Raw genomic sequence first — 14,227 nt, 5'->3', positions numbered from 1 at the left:
GGTACAATGCCTTGGATGCAGAAGGAATCAATAAGTGTATTGTGGGGAAGAAAACATGTTGGATTTAGTAATATTGTAAAGAAAATGGGAATTGACTGAAATGATGTGTTCTCAGTTCCCCAGTCAAGCTGTAGAAAACACACATTCATTTGGGAGATGCCCACAAACCACTCTTAGATTAATGCCTGGGATTCACTTCAATGTCATGCTGGTGGTTGGCCAGATGCATCTTCTTCCCCTGCTTAAAAATTAAAATTATACTTGTGCTTTTCATATCTCCTATAGTGGGTGTGATAAATCAAAGCAAACCGCAACAGGAACTTCCGAGTCAGATAGACCCAAGCCTGCATTTCCTCCTCTGCAAAATCAGCATCATTATTAGCTCTTGAGGTTAGGGAGGATTAATACATAGTGGATATGCAAGTGCCTCACATTCAGGGGTCCCTGGCTGCGGGATAGTTTTCATTTTCAACAGAGCCTCAGGATCATTGATTGTAATTTCCCGGTCTCATTTGTGAGTTCCGGAGTTTATGGGGCCAAGAGATGTGAAAACACCTGGGGAGGTTGGGAATCATTTAGGATGTTATGACTTAAAATATAAATAAAAGGAAAGAATGAAGTGCATATCCTGCTTTTCCTGTATGAACTATAGCCCTGAGCAAATAATATTAAAATTTTGTTTTTTAAGGATAATTTCAGCTAATTGATGAAGGAATGATAGGCTATCACCAGTTTTCAACTTCTAAAGAATTGATAGATAAAGGCAGTGGTCTTCAATGACTACTAAAATCATCTAAGGAATTACCCCCCAAAAAAAACAACTGAACCCAAACTTGGCAAAGTCTGAGAGTACAACTGCCAATTTACAGGAAACAGTAAGAGTTGGAATTGGCAAAAATCCATACTAGGAAAGTCTATAGACTTTTTTTTTACAATTACATTTCTTCCACAAAGGGAAATAGGATTAATGCATAGAAAACTCAAAGTTTAAAAAAAATTTAAAGTATTAGGATTTTAAAACTTAAAGTATTAAAAAATACCAATGCGCTACATCCATCAATCAGAATATATAGACCTTATTTGGATCCTGATTTTTAATACTTTTTTAAAAAAGACAACCATTACAACATTTATGAAACAATTGGGAAAAATATATCTTATGATTTATCTTAAATTAACATTTCCCTTTAATGATGTACAGATTGCCCTGTCCTACTCAACATCATTCTTCTGTATAAAGAACACAGAATTAAAAAGGAAATTAGGTTCACCCATAACCCTTGAGGGGCCTGGGTCAAGACTTCACCTGGCCCACTTACCATATGTCTACGCAGCTGAAGAACATTTTCTTGGCTTGAGGTAGTGCCGTCCTCCCACCAAAACAGCAGACTTAGGACAAGGGCGTGCGGGCAGGCAGTCTCTCTGGGTACTGATTTCAGAGAAGAGAGGTAAACATTGTAAAGAGTAAACAAGGAAGAAGGGAAAGAGCCCAAACGTGCATTCTTAAACTGACCACAGCTCTGGGCAGTTGGTGATTCAAAAGGTGAATCCTTCTAGGGCTTCTCCGAAAGACCTTGGAGATCGTACCTCTGAATCATCTTTCTGAGGAACAGAAGAGGAGACTATTTACCCGTAGTTTCTAGGCTGTTACTAGGTGGTTGCCCAGAAGACTAGCTCTCTAGCACGTCTAGGTTTGCATGTGTTTCATAATGGCTGACATGGTCCTAGCAGGTGTTCCCTGGGGGAAGCAGGCAAGTCCCAGGGAAAATGAGTGAGCTACAGTGTAGCTGAGGCAAAGTGCTACTGGGTGACCCAGCATGCCCCTCATTGGAATAGCAACATCTGGACTGAAGGATGAGTAGGAAGAGTGTGAGGCAGAGGGCTAGAGATGGCCATTACAGGGACAGAACCAGCACCCTATGAAGTCAAACATGCCCTATCCTCCTATCATAACAAACCACTTTCACAATGACCTGGAGGCCAGGTGTGGGGAAATTGGGGTTCCTATGGCCAGGATCCTCACTGAACTTAAACCACCTGGTGATGTAACAGGCCTGTTGCTGGGCTGCCACTTCCACACCCGTAGGCAATAAGCTATTATTGCGCTATATGGAGAGCTCGGCCCAGTGCTCTGGGCGGAGGCAGAGACGCTAGTGCTTGACCTACCACTGGAGAACAAACCAGGTAATAAACTCTTTCACCCCAAGAACGTTTTGCTGTCAATTTCTTTGGTCACACTGAATCCATAGCAAACTTGCCCAGGGCTGAAACCCATTGGCAAGACAATTGGCGAAAGTCGGCAGGGTTCACTGTTGACCAAGGAAAAAGACAGGCTGCCCTTAAGGGAGGGGTGCCTTAGCGGGCTGCTCCTGTGAATAGGGAGACAGTGAACTGTTCCCCAATGGGTATGTGGTCTGAGGTGGCTTGCCTTCTAGAGGACTGGGCCCCACCCCAGGACTGGAGGCAAATGGAGTTGACACCTGAGGCAGTAGGGGTGGCCCTTGGTATAGTAAGTAAGTCTTTTGAGAGACAGAGTGCCCTTGAGGCAGTGGGGACTGTGGGTTGGCTGCTTCTCACAGTCTTAAAAAGATCTACAGAGGAAACCCAAGAAATGGCGGTGAGAACACAAGCTGCAAACTTCAGTAGATTCACTGAGGAGGGAAGTGGCATTGATGCAAGAGGTGGCATGAGAACATGAGCTGCAAACCTCTGTGGATGCCCTGAGGAGGGAGATGGCCTGGATGCGAGAGGAGACAGCACGAGAGCACTGGCAGCAAAGAGCCATTGGAGACGAGACAGCAGTGCTACCAGGTGTTCTGAAGGAGAAAGAGGCCATCGAGGAAAAGGACAAACTCCTGAGGGAAGCACAGGCAGAGGTGGCATGAGAATGCCAGCTGTGAAGCATTGAGCTTCTGAAGACTGAGGTAGCATTGCTGCGAGGCAGAGTAGAAAAGGTAAAGATTGTAGCAGAGGAGGCACTCGGGGGAGGGGAGAGAAAGGTGCCATCAGCCCCAGCAATGAAGGAGCTGGGGAAGGATGAAGGGGTGGTGCTGGAGGCACTGGCCCCTCCATATTGAAAGCACGCCCAGTGGTTCTAAAGAAAATAAAGACCCAGTAGCTGAAAGTTCCCCAAGGAGAGGAGCAGTCCCCCTCCCCAGGTTGTGGAGCACTCTATGCTCCACCCCTATACTCAGGCTGAGCTGGTGGATTTGGGCTCCTGGTTTAGTCAGAAGCCCTTGGAGTAAATATCAGCTTGGCCCCTGCTTCTGTGGGACTTAGGGGTGGATGGAATTGTTGTGTTGGGATCAGAGATGGGAAAGCTGTCTTTCCTGACATTGCAGCCTGCCTTGAGGCAGTGATTACAAAATGCACATCAGACCCCAGAGAGACACTCCCTCCCTGATTGGATTATGGCTGCACTTCGAGCTGTGCGGCCCAATCCGGGTGATCTGCCATCCTCTCCTTTTAGATGGCAGACATATGCTGAGCTCCAACAGGTGCTACAAGAGCTAGGCATAAGAAATGCCATCTATAGTCCAGACAATTATAACCCAGATGAAGAGATTTTCACTACTGGGATGAGAATATTGTACTTCAAGTGGCTCCTACATCCCTCTTTGGGTCTCTAGTGGCCATTCTTTCCCTTCACTTAGGGCATCCCATAAGTGAGGGGACACGAACAGTAGCAGACTTAGAGGCTGAGGCAATGAGAACCCAGAAAGAAATAAGACCTGTTACTCACAAGAAGAATTTATAGGACCCTATGAGGGTTACGAGGACCCAGATGTGGGTTGATTAATACGGGCAGGAGCAGATGGAAGGAAATTAGATGGGAGGTCAAATAGGATCTTACTAGAGCTATGGCAACAGCTGAAACCAGAGCAGCAGTTCCAGCCATTAAGACCAAAGAGGCAGAGGTCAGAGACAGAGACACGAGTACAGCCTGTGTGTTTGCAAGACTTCCTACAGGAGAACGAGCCAACCTCACTCGAGCCCACACAGGAAGGTGATTGGGGAACACAGTTTGATTGAGGGGAAGGTCGAGGTATCTGTCTTGAGGGACCAGGGGGTGACTGGAGGCCACATGTTGAAATAGCTATCCATTGGTCCCCAGTGAACATACAATGTGTCCTGGCTCTGGTGGGCACAGGGGCTGAATGTTCACTGATTCATGGTAACCCTGAGCAGTTCCCCAGGACCCCCACTATCATAGATGGATATGGGGGGAAGGCTATCAGAGTAAAAAAAGCCCAAATCCCTTTGGGAATAGGGCATCTACCCCCAAAGGAGTATACTGTGTATATATCTCCTATTCCTGAGTATATTTTGGGGATTGATATCCTGCCGAGTCTATGGTTGCAGACCACTGCAGGTGAGTTCAGACTGAGAGTAGGTGTGGTGAAGGCAGTTCTGAGGGGATATGCTAGGCACCCGCCCATAGCTTTGCCTGTGCCTCTCTGGGTGACTAATACCAAACAATACAAACTGCCTGGAGGTCATGAAGAGATTAGAGAAACTCTCCAGGAGCTGGAAAAGGTGGGTATTATAAAGCCCACCCATGGTCCTTTCAATTCCCCAGTGTGGCCTTTAAAAAAGCCAGATGGCTCCTGGCATATGACTGTGGATTACAGAGAACTGAATAAAGTCATACCCCCTATGCATGTTGCTGTCCCCTCTATTGCAGGCTTGATGGATACCCTCAGCCATGAACTAGGAACATACCACTATGTGGTAGATCTTGCTAATGCCTTCTTTTCCATTGACATTGAGCAGGAAAGTCAGGAACAGTTTGCCTTCACATGAGAAGGATGGCAATGGACTTTCACCATCCTCCCAAAGGGATACCTCCACAGTCCCACCATCTGTCATGGACTTGTAGCCCAGGACTTGGCTTCATGGGAGAAACCGGGAGAAACCGCCAATGGTGTGGCTGTACCATTATATTGATGATGTCATGTTCATGTCTGATTCTCTTTCAGATCTAGAAGGTGCAGCACCTAGACTGCTGCAACCTTTACAGGAGAAAGGATGAGCTGTGAACAGCACCAAGGTTCAGGGACCTGGTTTGTCCGTTAAATTCCTGGGGGTCGTCTGGTCTGGTAAGACCAAAGTTACAAACAAAGAAGCAGTTATAGACATGTAAGTCCAGGCCTTTCCTACCCCCACAACTGTAGTATTGCTACAGGAGTTTCTGGGTCTTCAAGGCTGCAGGAGAGTGTTTATACCGCACTTGGTACAAATTCTGAAGCCCTTATAACAGTTGGTATGATAGGGCATCAGGTGGGACTGGGATGAGACATGTCCATCTGCCTTTACTACAGCAAAATGGGCAGTCAAGGCCGTGCAGGCCTTGAGTGTGATAAACCCATCAAGGCCCTGTGAGCTGGATGTTCATGTCACTAAAGATGGTTATGGTTGGGGTCTCTGGCAGCGGCTTGAATGAACTCGCCAACCTGCTGGATTCTGGTCACAACTGTGGAAAGGGGCAGAGGTACCATGCACTTTGATAGAAAACAACTGGCTGCTGTGTATCACACCTTGCTGGCTATAGAACCCATCACTGGAATGGCCCCAATAGAGGTATTAACCACCTATCCCATCTTGGGGTGGGTACGAGACTGGACCCAAAAGCCAAGGAGTGTGTGGCACAAACACCCACACTGGCCAAGTGGGGTGCTTACCTACAGCAGTGTAGTGCCCTCTCTAGTAGCCCCTTGAGTGAAGAACTCCAATGCTTGTTGGGGCCGGTGACATATAGTAGTGAAAAGCAGGAAGAACTTGCTTTTGAACAATTAGTAGCAGAGGGTCCTTATCAGGAGGGAAGAGCCCCTATACCCAAAGATGCATGGTACACAGACGGTTCCAGCCATGGGCAGCCCCCAAAATGGAGGGCCATAGCTTTCCATCCTAAGACTGAGACAATATGGATGGAAGATGGTGAGGGGAAGAGCAGCCAATGGGCAGAGTTATGGGCTGTGTGGCTTGTGATTAGCCAGGAGCCCTCCCCTATAGTTGTCTGCACTGACAGCTGGGCTGTCTATCTGGGCTTGACCCTGTGGCTACCAACCTGGTACCATGCCAACTGGCTGGTTGGTTACTGACCCCTTTGGGGGCAAGAATTATGGCAAGACTTATGGGCCTGTGGTCAGACTAAAATAACTACAATATACCATGTGACAGGTCATGTGCCCCTGGCATCCCCAGGAAATGATGAGGCAGATAAATTGGCCCAGATACTTTGGTTAGAAGGAAAGCCTGCCTCTGATGTAGCCCAGTGGCTACATCAGTGTTTATTGCATGCAGGGCAAAAGACATTGTGGGCTGTAGCCTATCGGTGGAGCTTGCCTTTGACCTTTGAAGAAGTTAGTAGAGCCTGGCAGGAGTGTGTCGTGTGCTCCTAAAGGGACTTACACCCAGTTCCACAGCAACATGGGACAATAGCTAAGGGGCCTATACCCCTCATCAGATGACAGATAGACTATATTAGGCCTCTACCTATGTCAGAAGGATATCACAATGCAATGACTTATGTGGACACAGCTACTAGACTTCTGGTTGCTTTTCCTACCCGTTGTGCAGACCAGCAGATGACCAACAGAGGCCTGGAGCATCTCTTTGCTGCCTATGGCCGACCACAGGTGATTGAGAGTGATCAGGGCACCCATTTTACTGGACATACACTGCAAGAATGGGTACTACAGCTGGGAATCAAGTGGAAGTTTCATGTGCCATACAATCCTACCACAGCAGGCATGACAGAGAGGCACAATGGCTTGTTAAAATACAAACTAAAGTCAGATACCAATAGTCTGCGGGGATGGTCAGTCCGCTTATGGACCATGCTATGGCGTTTGAATGAGAGACCCCAAAAGGGAGCCCTGAGCCCCATAGACATGTTAACACATATGTCTGCCTCCCATATACAACTGCAAGTACAAACCAAGGAAGAATCCCTGAAGCCGAGGTTCGGCCACCAGAATAACATCTTGCTGCCAGCACCAACTGCGCTGAACCCCAGAGAATCCATTGAATGGATGTGGCCTTGGACCTTTTGACACATGGGCCAATGATGGCTGGCTCTCCTGGCACCTTGGGGACAAGGCCTGGAAGCTGTCCTCCTGTGTATTCCTGGAATAACAGCAGAGTGGCCACCTAAGGTCACAGTAGTATATCCTGAACGGCTAGAAAGTAGGAGCATCTTACTGGGTAGTTTTGTTTTATCATTGTGGCCAATGCATGCACCTCCAGTAGCACTATATATAGACCCTTCAGTAACCCCCACGAGGAAAGGAGTAAAAGTATGGTATACTAGACCTCGAAGGGATACCCTGCCTGCTACAGTCCTATCACAGGACCACTCTCTTGCATGCATGATGGACAAGATTTGCCTATGTTGGTGTAATAAAACATGTGTCTTACCACTCCTAAAGTCTTTGTGGATTGGGAACTTCCTCTGGCTTGAGGATTATTATAATTTTTGTTATTAGGAACCTCCTGTGGCTTGAGGATTATTATAATTTTTCTATCAAAATCTTGCTGTATCTTAATTTTTATTATCTCTAAGTTGTTGTTATCCTCTGTTGCTATTGTGGAATCTGGTTACAGTGCTCCAGCTTTCTCACACAGGGACCATTGCGGAAGATTGAAAGTGTGTAGATTGTAAGACAAGACTCCTGGAGGGGTGGAGTGTGGGAAAATTGGGGTTCCTATGGCCAGGATCCTCACTGAACTTAAACCACCTGATGATGTAACTGGCCTGTTGCTGGGCTGCCAGTTCCACACCTTTAGGCAATAAGCTATTACTGTGTTATATAGAGAGCTTGCCCCAGTGCTCTGGCCGGAGGCAGAGATGCTAGTGCTCGACTTACCGCTGAAGAACAAGCCGGGTAATAAACGCTTTCACCCCCAAGAACATTTCGCTGTCAATTTCTTTGGTCATACTGAATCCATACCGAACTTTCCTGGGGCTGAAACCCAGTGGCAAGACAGCAGGTTCCAATTCAGAGTTCTCAGGCCCCTTTGAGTCCAGCCTCAGAACATGGTGTCATGGGGAGATTTGATCTCTGGTCCACCATCCATGTCCAGTCCCCTTCTCTGGCCAGCTTGGGTCTACCCCACATGAGAAAGGGCCTTTCCCACCCTGCCCACACCCCGAGCCCCACTCAGCCTCCCTCACAAACAGCCGCTCTTTGGTCACCCAGAGGTCTAGCCGAGTACACCCTGGTGCCCTTCGTGTGAAGACAGACCTAGAAGGGCCCAGGCAGGCTCTAGGGCTAGTCCAGGGTCCTGGGTACGTAGAGCACAGTCTGGAGCAGGGGACAGGGTTCTGGGGGGCATGCCTCCTTGGCCTCAAGGGCTGTGACTGGAGGAGGACCAGACTGGGGACCTTGAAAGTATGGGGCCCCAGAAAGGGACCCCCTCCATTTCTTTTTTTTTCATTTTTATTAAGGTATTATTGGTATACACTGTTATGAGGGTTTCACATGAAAAACCAATGTGGTTACTACATTTACCCATATTATCAAGTCCCCACTCATCCCCAATGCAGTCTCTGCCCGTCAGTGTAGTAAGATGCCACAGATTCACTGTTTGCCTTCTATGTGCTACACTGTTTTCCCCGTGACCCCCCGCACTATGTGTACTAATCATAATACCCCTCAATCCCCTTCCCTCCCTCCCTCCCCACCAGCCCTCTCACACCCCTCCCCTTTGGTAATCACTAGTCCCTTCTTGGAGTCTCTGAGTCTGCTGCTATTTTCTTCCTTCAGTTTTACTTCATTGTTATACACCACAAATGAGTGAAATCATTTGGCACTTAGCTTTCTCCACCTGGCTTATTTCACTGAGCATAATATCCTCCAGCTCCATCCATGTTGTTGCAAATGGTAGGATTTGTTTCTTATGGCTGAATAGTATTCCATTGTGTATATGTACCACATCTTCTTTATCCATTCATCTACTGATGGACAGTTAGGTTGCTTCCATATCTTGGCTATTGTAAATAGTGCTGCAATAAACGTAGGGGTGCTTATGCCTTTTTGAATCAGAAAAGTTGTATTCTTTGGGTAAATTCCAAGGAGTGGGATTCTTGGGTCAAATGGTATTTCTATTTTTAGTTTTTTGAGGAACCTCCATATTGCTTTCCACAATGGTTGAACTAGCTTACATTCCCACCAGCAGTGTAGGAGGGAACCCCCTCCATTTCAGGCCAAAAGGCAATGCCAGTTCTTTGCTACCCACTGACTTCACACTTTCAGGATCTGGAGTCAGACAGATTTTTGTCCATCTTGGCTCAGGCCGCAAGCAACATTAAGAAAACTGCTCACCAGTTTAATTTCCTCATTTATAAGTGGGAAGATGCCATCAGGATTAACGGAGACAGAATTCCACAGGCACGTACCCTGGGCCAGGCATATAGTAGCCCTCCGCAGGAGGCAGGTCTGCAGGGACAGGACAGTACTGCCTCCATATGATGGAATCTGTGGCCAAGGTGTGTGCTCAGGGTGAAGGGTGCAGCTGAGGGGGCTGAGGAAAGGGGTATATGGGCCAGAGGCAATGAACTTTTTCTCTTTGGTGCAATTTTTCTGGAAATATACAAAGAAGAATCATTTGATAGATTTTTCAGAGTCCTAAAACTTCAAGACTGTAAGCTCCTTGAGGATAGAGCTGTATTTCATTGTCTGATAGAACCTTAGCTCTTAGCATATTGCCTGGCTCAATGAAAAAGCATTGGACAATTTCAGATGGGGTTTACTGCTTCAATGGAAGATTTTTATTTCATATGATGGCTCTAAAGTTTCCACAGACATCTCAAACTGGAATCATTCTCTTCCTCAAACCTGCTTTTCCTCTGGTCCCCTGCCTCAGGGCACAGTACCACCAACCTCCCAGTCCAGCAGCCAGAACATCATGCTTGACATATCCCTGTCTTCACTGCCCCTTATACGTGATCAGTTAACACATCCAGGCTATTCTATCCATTTGGTAGTTATGGAACTGGCCAACCTCTGTGTACATTCCACCAGCCCTACCCTCACATCAGCTTTCTTTTTCATCAGTCATGGGGGCACCTTCTAATGTTTGCTGAAGGGAAAGTATTTGTAGTTTGATTTCTAGCCTCAAGATATACCACTGACAGGTTTTACCTATGTCTTTGCTTGGACGAGCTGCTTAACTGAGTGTCAATTAAGTCATCTTCAAATGGGTATGAAAATGGCAAATATTTGATGAGGTTATTGTGATGATTAAATGAGATGTAATGCATACTGGATTTAACATCACATTATAAAGTTTTTATGAAATGAATGCCAAGTATTATTAGTTTTTTGTGCTTTATAAAAATTGAAATATAGTTAATATATAATAATATATTGTTTTCAGGTGTACAACACAGTAGTTCAACAATTATATACATTACTAAATGCTTACCATGATAAATGTAGTTACATCTCAATGTACAAAGATATTCCAGTGTTATTGACTGTATTCCCTATGCTGTACTTCCATCCCCGTGACTTATTTATTTTAGGATTAGAAGTTTATACCTCTTCATCCCCTTCACCTACATCACCCATCCCCACCCCCTCCTCCATGGCAACCACCAGTCTGTTCTCTGTGTTAATGAGTCTGTTCATTTGTTTTGTTTTTTAGATTCCACATATAAATGAAATCATATGATTTTTGTCTCTCTGTCTGACTTGTTCACTTAATACCCACTAGATCCATCTATATGTCACAAATGTTAAGATTTCATTCTTTTTTATGGCTGAGTAAAATTCCATTGTGTATATGTACCACATATTCTTTATCCATTCACCTATCACTGGTCACTTAGGTTGCTTCTGTATCTTGGCTATTGCAAATAATGCTGTGATAAACATAGGATGCATATATCTTTTTTAATTAGTAATTTTATTTTCTTTGGGTAAATTCCCAGAAGTAGAATTACTCAGTCATATACTATTTCTATTTTTAGTTGTTTGAGAAACCTCCGTAACACTTTCTATAATGGCTGAACCAATTTACATTCCCAATGGTGTACTAGGGTTCCCTTTTCTCCACATCCTCTCCAACACCTCTTATTTCTTGTCTTGTGGATATTAGCTATTCTGACTGATATGAGGTGATATCTCACTGTGGGTTTGGTTTGCGTTTCCCTGATGATGAGTGATGTGGGGCATCTTTTCATGTATCTGTTGGCCAACTGTGTCTTTTGGGAAAAATGTCTGTTCAGGTCCTCTGCCCATTTTTTAATTGGATTGTTTGGGGGTTTTTTGGTGTTGAGTTGTATGAGTTCTTTATATATTTTGAATATATCATTTGCAAATATCTTCTCTGATTCAATAGGCTGCTTTTTTGTTTTCTTTTAAACTTCTTTTTTAGTTAGGCAGAAGTTTTTAATACTTTGTCTTAAAATGGATTTGTAGGAGCTGTTAAAACTATAATATGCAAAATTGTAAGATAAAAATAAGTAAATGAGACAACCAGAGTCAAGAGGGACATTGCATCATCCCAGAGAATTGTGAGGATTTTAGCTTTTTCACAATAGATACCAACTTGGCCTTCATTCATTCATTTGTGGGATCAGCACTTAACTTTGAGCAGCTCTTCAGCATGGCAGCATATACAAAAGTATATTGAAGTAACCCATTTGTGCCTCAGGCTGGAAGAGCCCAGGGATCCCCAGGGTTCTGACTTGCCTCTCCATGGCCTGAACTCAGGCTCACTCAGCTCCAAAAGGGAGCTCAGCTGCCATCCCAGAAGACAGACAACAGGAGGCCCTGCTGCAGTGTTCCTTGGCCCTTGGTCATGTTCCTGTCTGAACATCTGTTGCTTTAAGGGCCATTGGAGGTATCTGTCCCTCTTACATCCTGAGACCAGGGAGAAGTACAGTGTGTCGCCATCTTGACCTTTCCTTCTAGAGGTATCTGGTCTCATTTTCTCCAGATTCATGTAGAATCCAAGTTGGGATTGAAATGAACAAGGCAAGTCCTGGCAAAGCAGCTTCCATCTCTGCAGCCTCTGGAGGCCATGCAGGGAATGCAAGTGCCCTCTGCCAGCAGAAGGACCCTATCCCTGGGCACTGGGCCTGCTCCTGGGAAGGGGCTGGATGAGGAGAAGGTCCTGCCCACACACAGGTGGTTTGTGTTGGCTTTGTGAGTGAGCTGGGACTGCAAAGAGCATGTGTGCCCTTGGACATGAATTCCAGACCTCACAGTGTCAAGAGACAAGTGGGTTGGGACCTCGGAGGGGCAGCAAAGCAGTTGTGTCCCCTAAGGGAGGTGGATAGTCTGAGAAGATAGTAGTGGATTTGGGCCCCTCAAGTGGCAAGAAATCAAGAGGCAGAGAGAGGTCTGCAAAATCTAACATTCAGATAAAAAAAAATACAAAAACTTTGAGCAGCTCTTTGGCATGGCAGCATATAACGAAGTATACTGAAGCACCTTGTTTGTGCTTCAGGCTGGCAAGAAGAGCCCAGAGACACCCAACCAAAACACGGTGTGGCAGGAACCGTGAGAGAAAAGGGAGGAGGGCATGTGTGCCACACTTGCCTGGGCAAGTAGCCCTCACACTGATGAGCTGGGTTTGCAGCTGCTTCCGCATCCTGATGACATGTCTACTTCGGGTTCATGTTTCAGGAGCCACCTTGGTGCTGAATGTGACAGAGCAAGACGATGGCCAAGATCAACACCCGATTCTCTCACCCGTCCCTGGTTCACCCCACGGTAAGAACCTCGGACAGAGATCTCGAGCATGTTGAAAACGGCATCAGTAGGTAAGGCGGGTTTTGTTTTGTATGCCTGCATCAGGTCATTGCCATAGGTCACCTAGACCATGGGAGAAAGAGTGCCTTAGCCTATGGCCACCACACTTTGGAGGGGTGGGTACCAGTCACAGTGCTCCTTCTGACTTCATTTTTCACTTCACTTAATCCTCACAACCCACACTAAAGTAGTTTTTATTCTCATTTTAAAGATGTGGGGAAATGTGACTCAAAAAGTTACATACTTTGTATAAAATAACAAAATGAAGATTCAAATGTGGAATAAATTCTATTGTAAAAACTTCACCAAACTGCCACATGTATACATCAAACATTTAGTGGATTCTGTGTGCCAGCCATTGTCCTGAGCACTGGGGATATGTACAGATCAGATGCCCTGCCCCTACCTTCCAGGTGAAGGTCAGGATCCACTTGTGCTGATGGGCCTGTTGAAAGTGGGCCAGCAGAGCCATTAACCCTGTCGATACCATCCCACCACAGGCAGCTGTGTAGAAATCTGGGGCACTGCATTCCACTCTAGCCCTGTTCCTAACTTACTAGTGGACTTGGGAAGACACTTCATGCAAAACTCACTTCTTCACCTGTAAAAATGGAGCACCATTCTTTTCCAAGCTCGTGGCATAATAGGGAGGGAATGGAACAGTGCCTGTTTGGTGCAAATGGATGTAGATTTTTATGTTTCTTAATTATTCTCAATGAGTTGAACCATGAGAAACTTTATTTCCAATATTTATGTTATTTCTGTCCTTCACATGTAACAGTGAAAACTTCTCCCTGTCCTGATAAGTGCATGTTATCTGGTAGCCAAAAGATGCAATGACAGTCCCTCAGTCCTCACTTCCCTGGCACTGGGCCCCCCTCTGTTATTCCCCTTTGTTTTTTCTCTGCCTGTGTTCTTGGTCCCAACCCCTTAGTAAACCTGCTAGTAAGTGACGGGTAACAATTTCCCAAGAATTTGAGTCCCTATTATTGCAAACTTATACAGCTCTAGGACCCCACCTTCTGGGATTCAGGCAAAGGAAAGAAAATCTCAAATCGTTCCAATGGATATTTGTTCCATCCAATCATTTTCACTTGGTGCTGGCCCCAAGGAAGTACAACAGGACTCAGGGCCATTAGAAATTCCCACCCTACTCAAATCTCTCCCTTCTAACTGGCCTACTTACTGTCAATACCTGAGTCCCACCTCTGGAGGCTTATTCCTTTTGGTAAGTCACTGCCTCTTATTTAAAAGAAACAAGAGCACTGTTAGGACAGTTATCTGCTGTTAAACTTTGGTATGCATTGACAGTTGCTTTCCCATATCTGAGCTAATAAAACCCCTTGAAGGGGGGCTTCGAAGAGGGTTGGGGTAGAGGGGAGAAAAGGCTTAAGAATGGGCCCAGCCCTGGGCTCTTGGGCTTTTGGACTCAGTGGGAGAAGGACAGAGACTGTCAGGATCAG

At 45.8% G+C, this 14,227-nt stretch overlaps 1 protein-coding gene across 1 annotated transcript in view; it reads left to right on the top strand.

Moving 5' to 3' along the window:
- The window catches only part of CNGA3 (cyclic nucleotide gated channel subunit alpha 3), a 56,588-nt gene that overhangs the window by 17,315 nt on the left and 25,046 nt on the right, over window positions 1-14,227 (top strand). The window contains exon 2 of the mRNA XM_036994647.2: window positions 12,639-12,775. Within this exon, the coding sequence (XP_036850542.1) occupies window positions 12,675-12,775 (101 nt within the window). The 5' untranslated portion in view covers window positions 12,639-12,674. The remainder of the gene's footprint in view (window positions 1-12,638; window positions 12,776-14,227) is intronic.

This window comes from Manis javanica, chromosome 1, assembly GCF_040802235.1.
Source record: "Manis javanica isolate MJ-LG chromosome 1, MJ_LKY, whole genome shotgun sequence".
Classification (NCBI taxonomy): domain Eukaryota; kingdom Metazoa; phylum Chordata; class Mammalia; order Pholidota; family Manidae; genus Manis; species Manis javanica.
The sequence above is the reverse complement of the archived record's forward strand: the minus strand, read 5'-3'. Positions and strand labels throughout refer to the sequence as shown.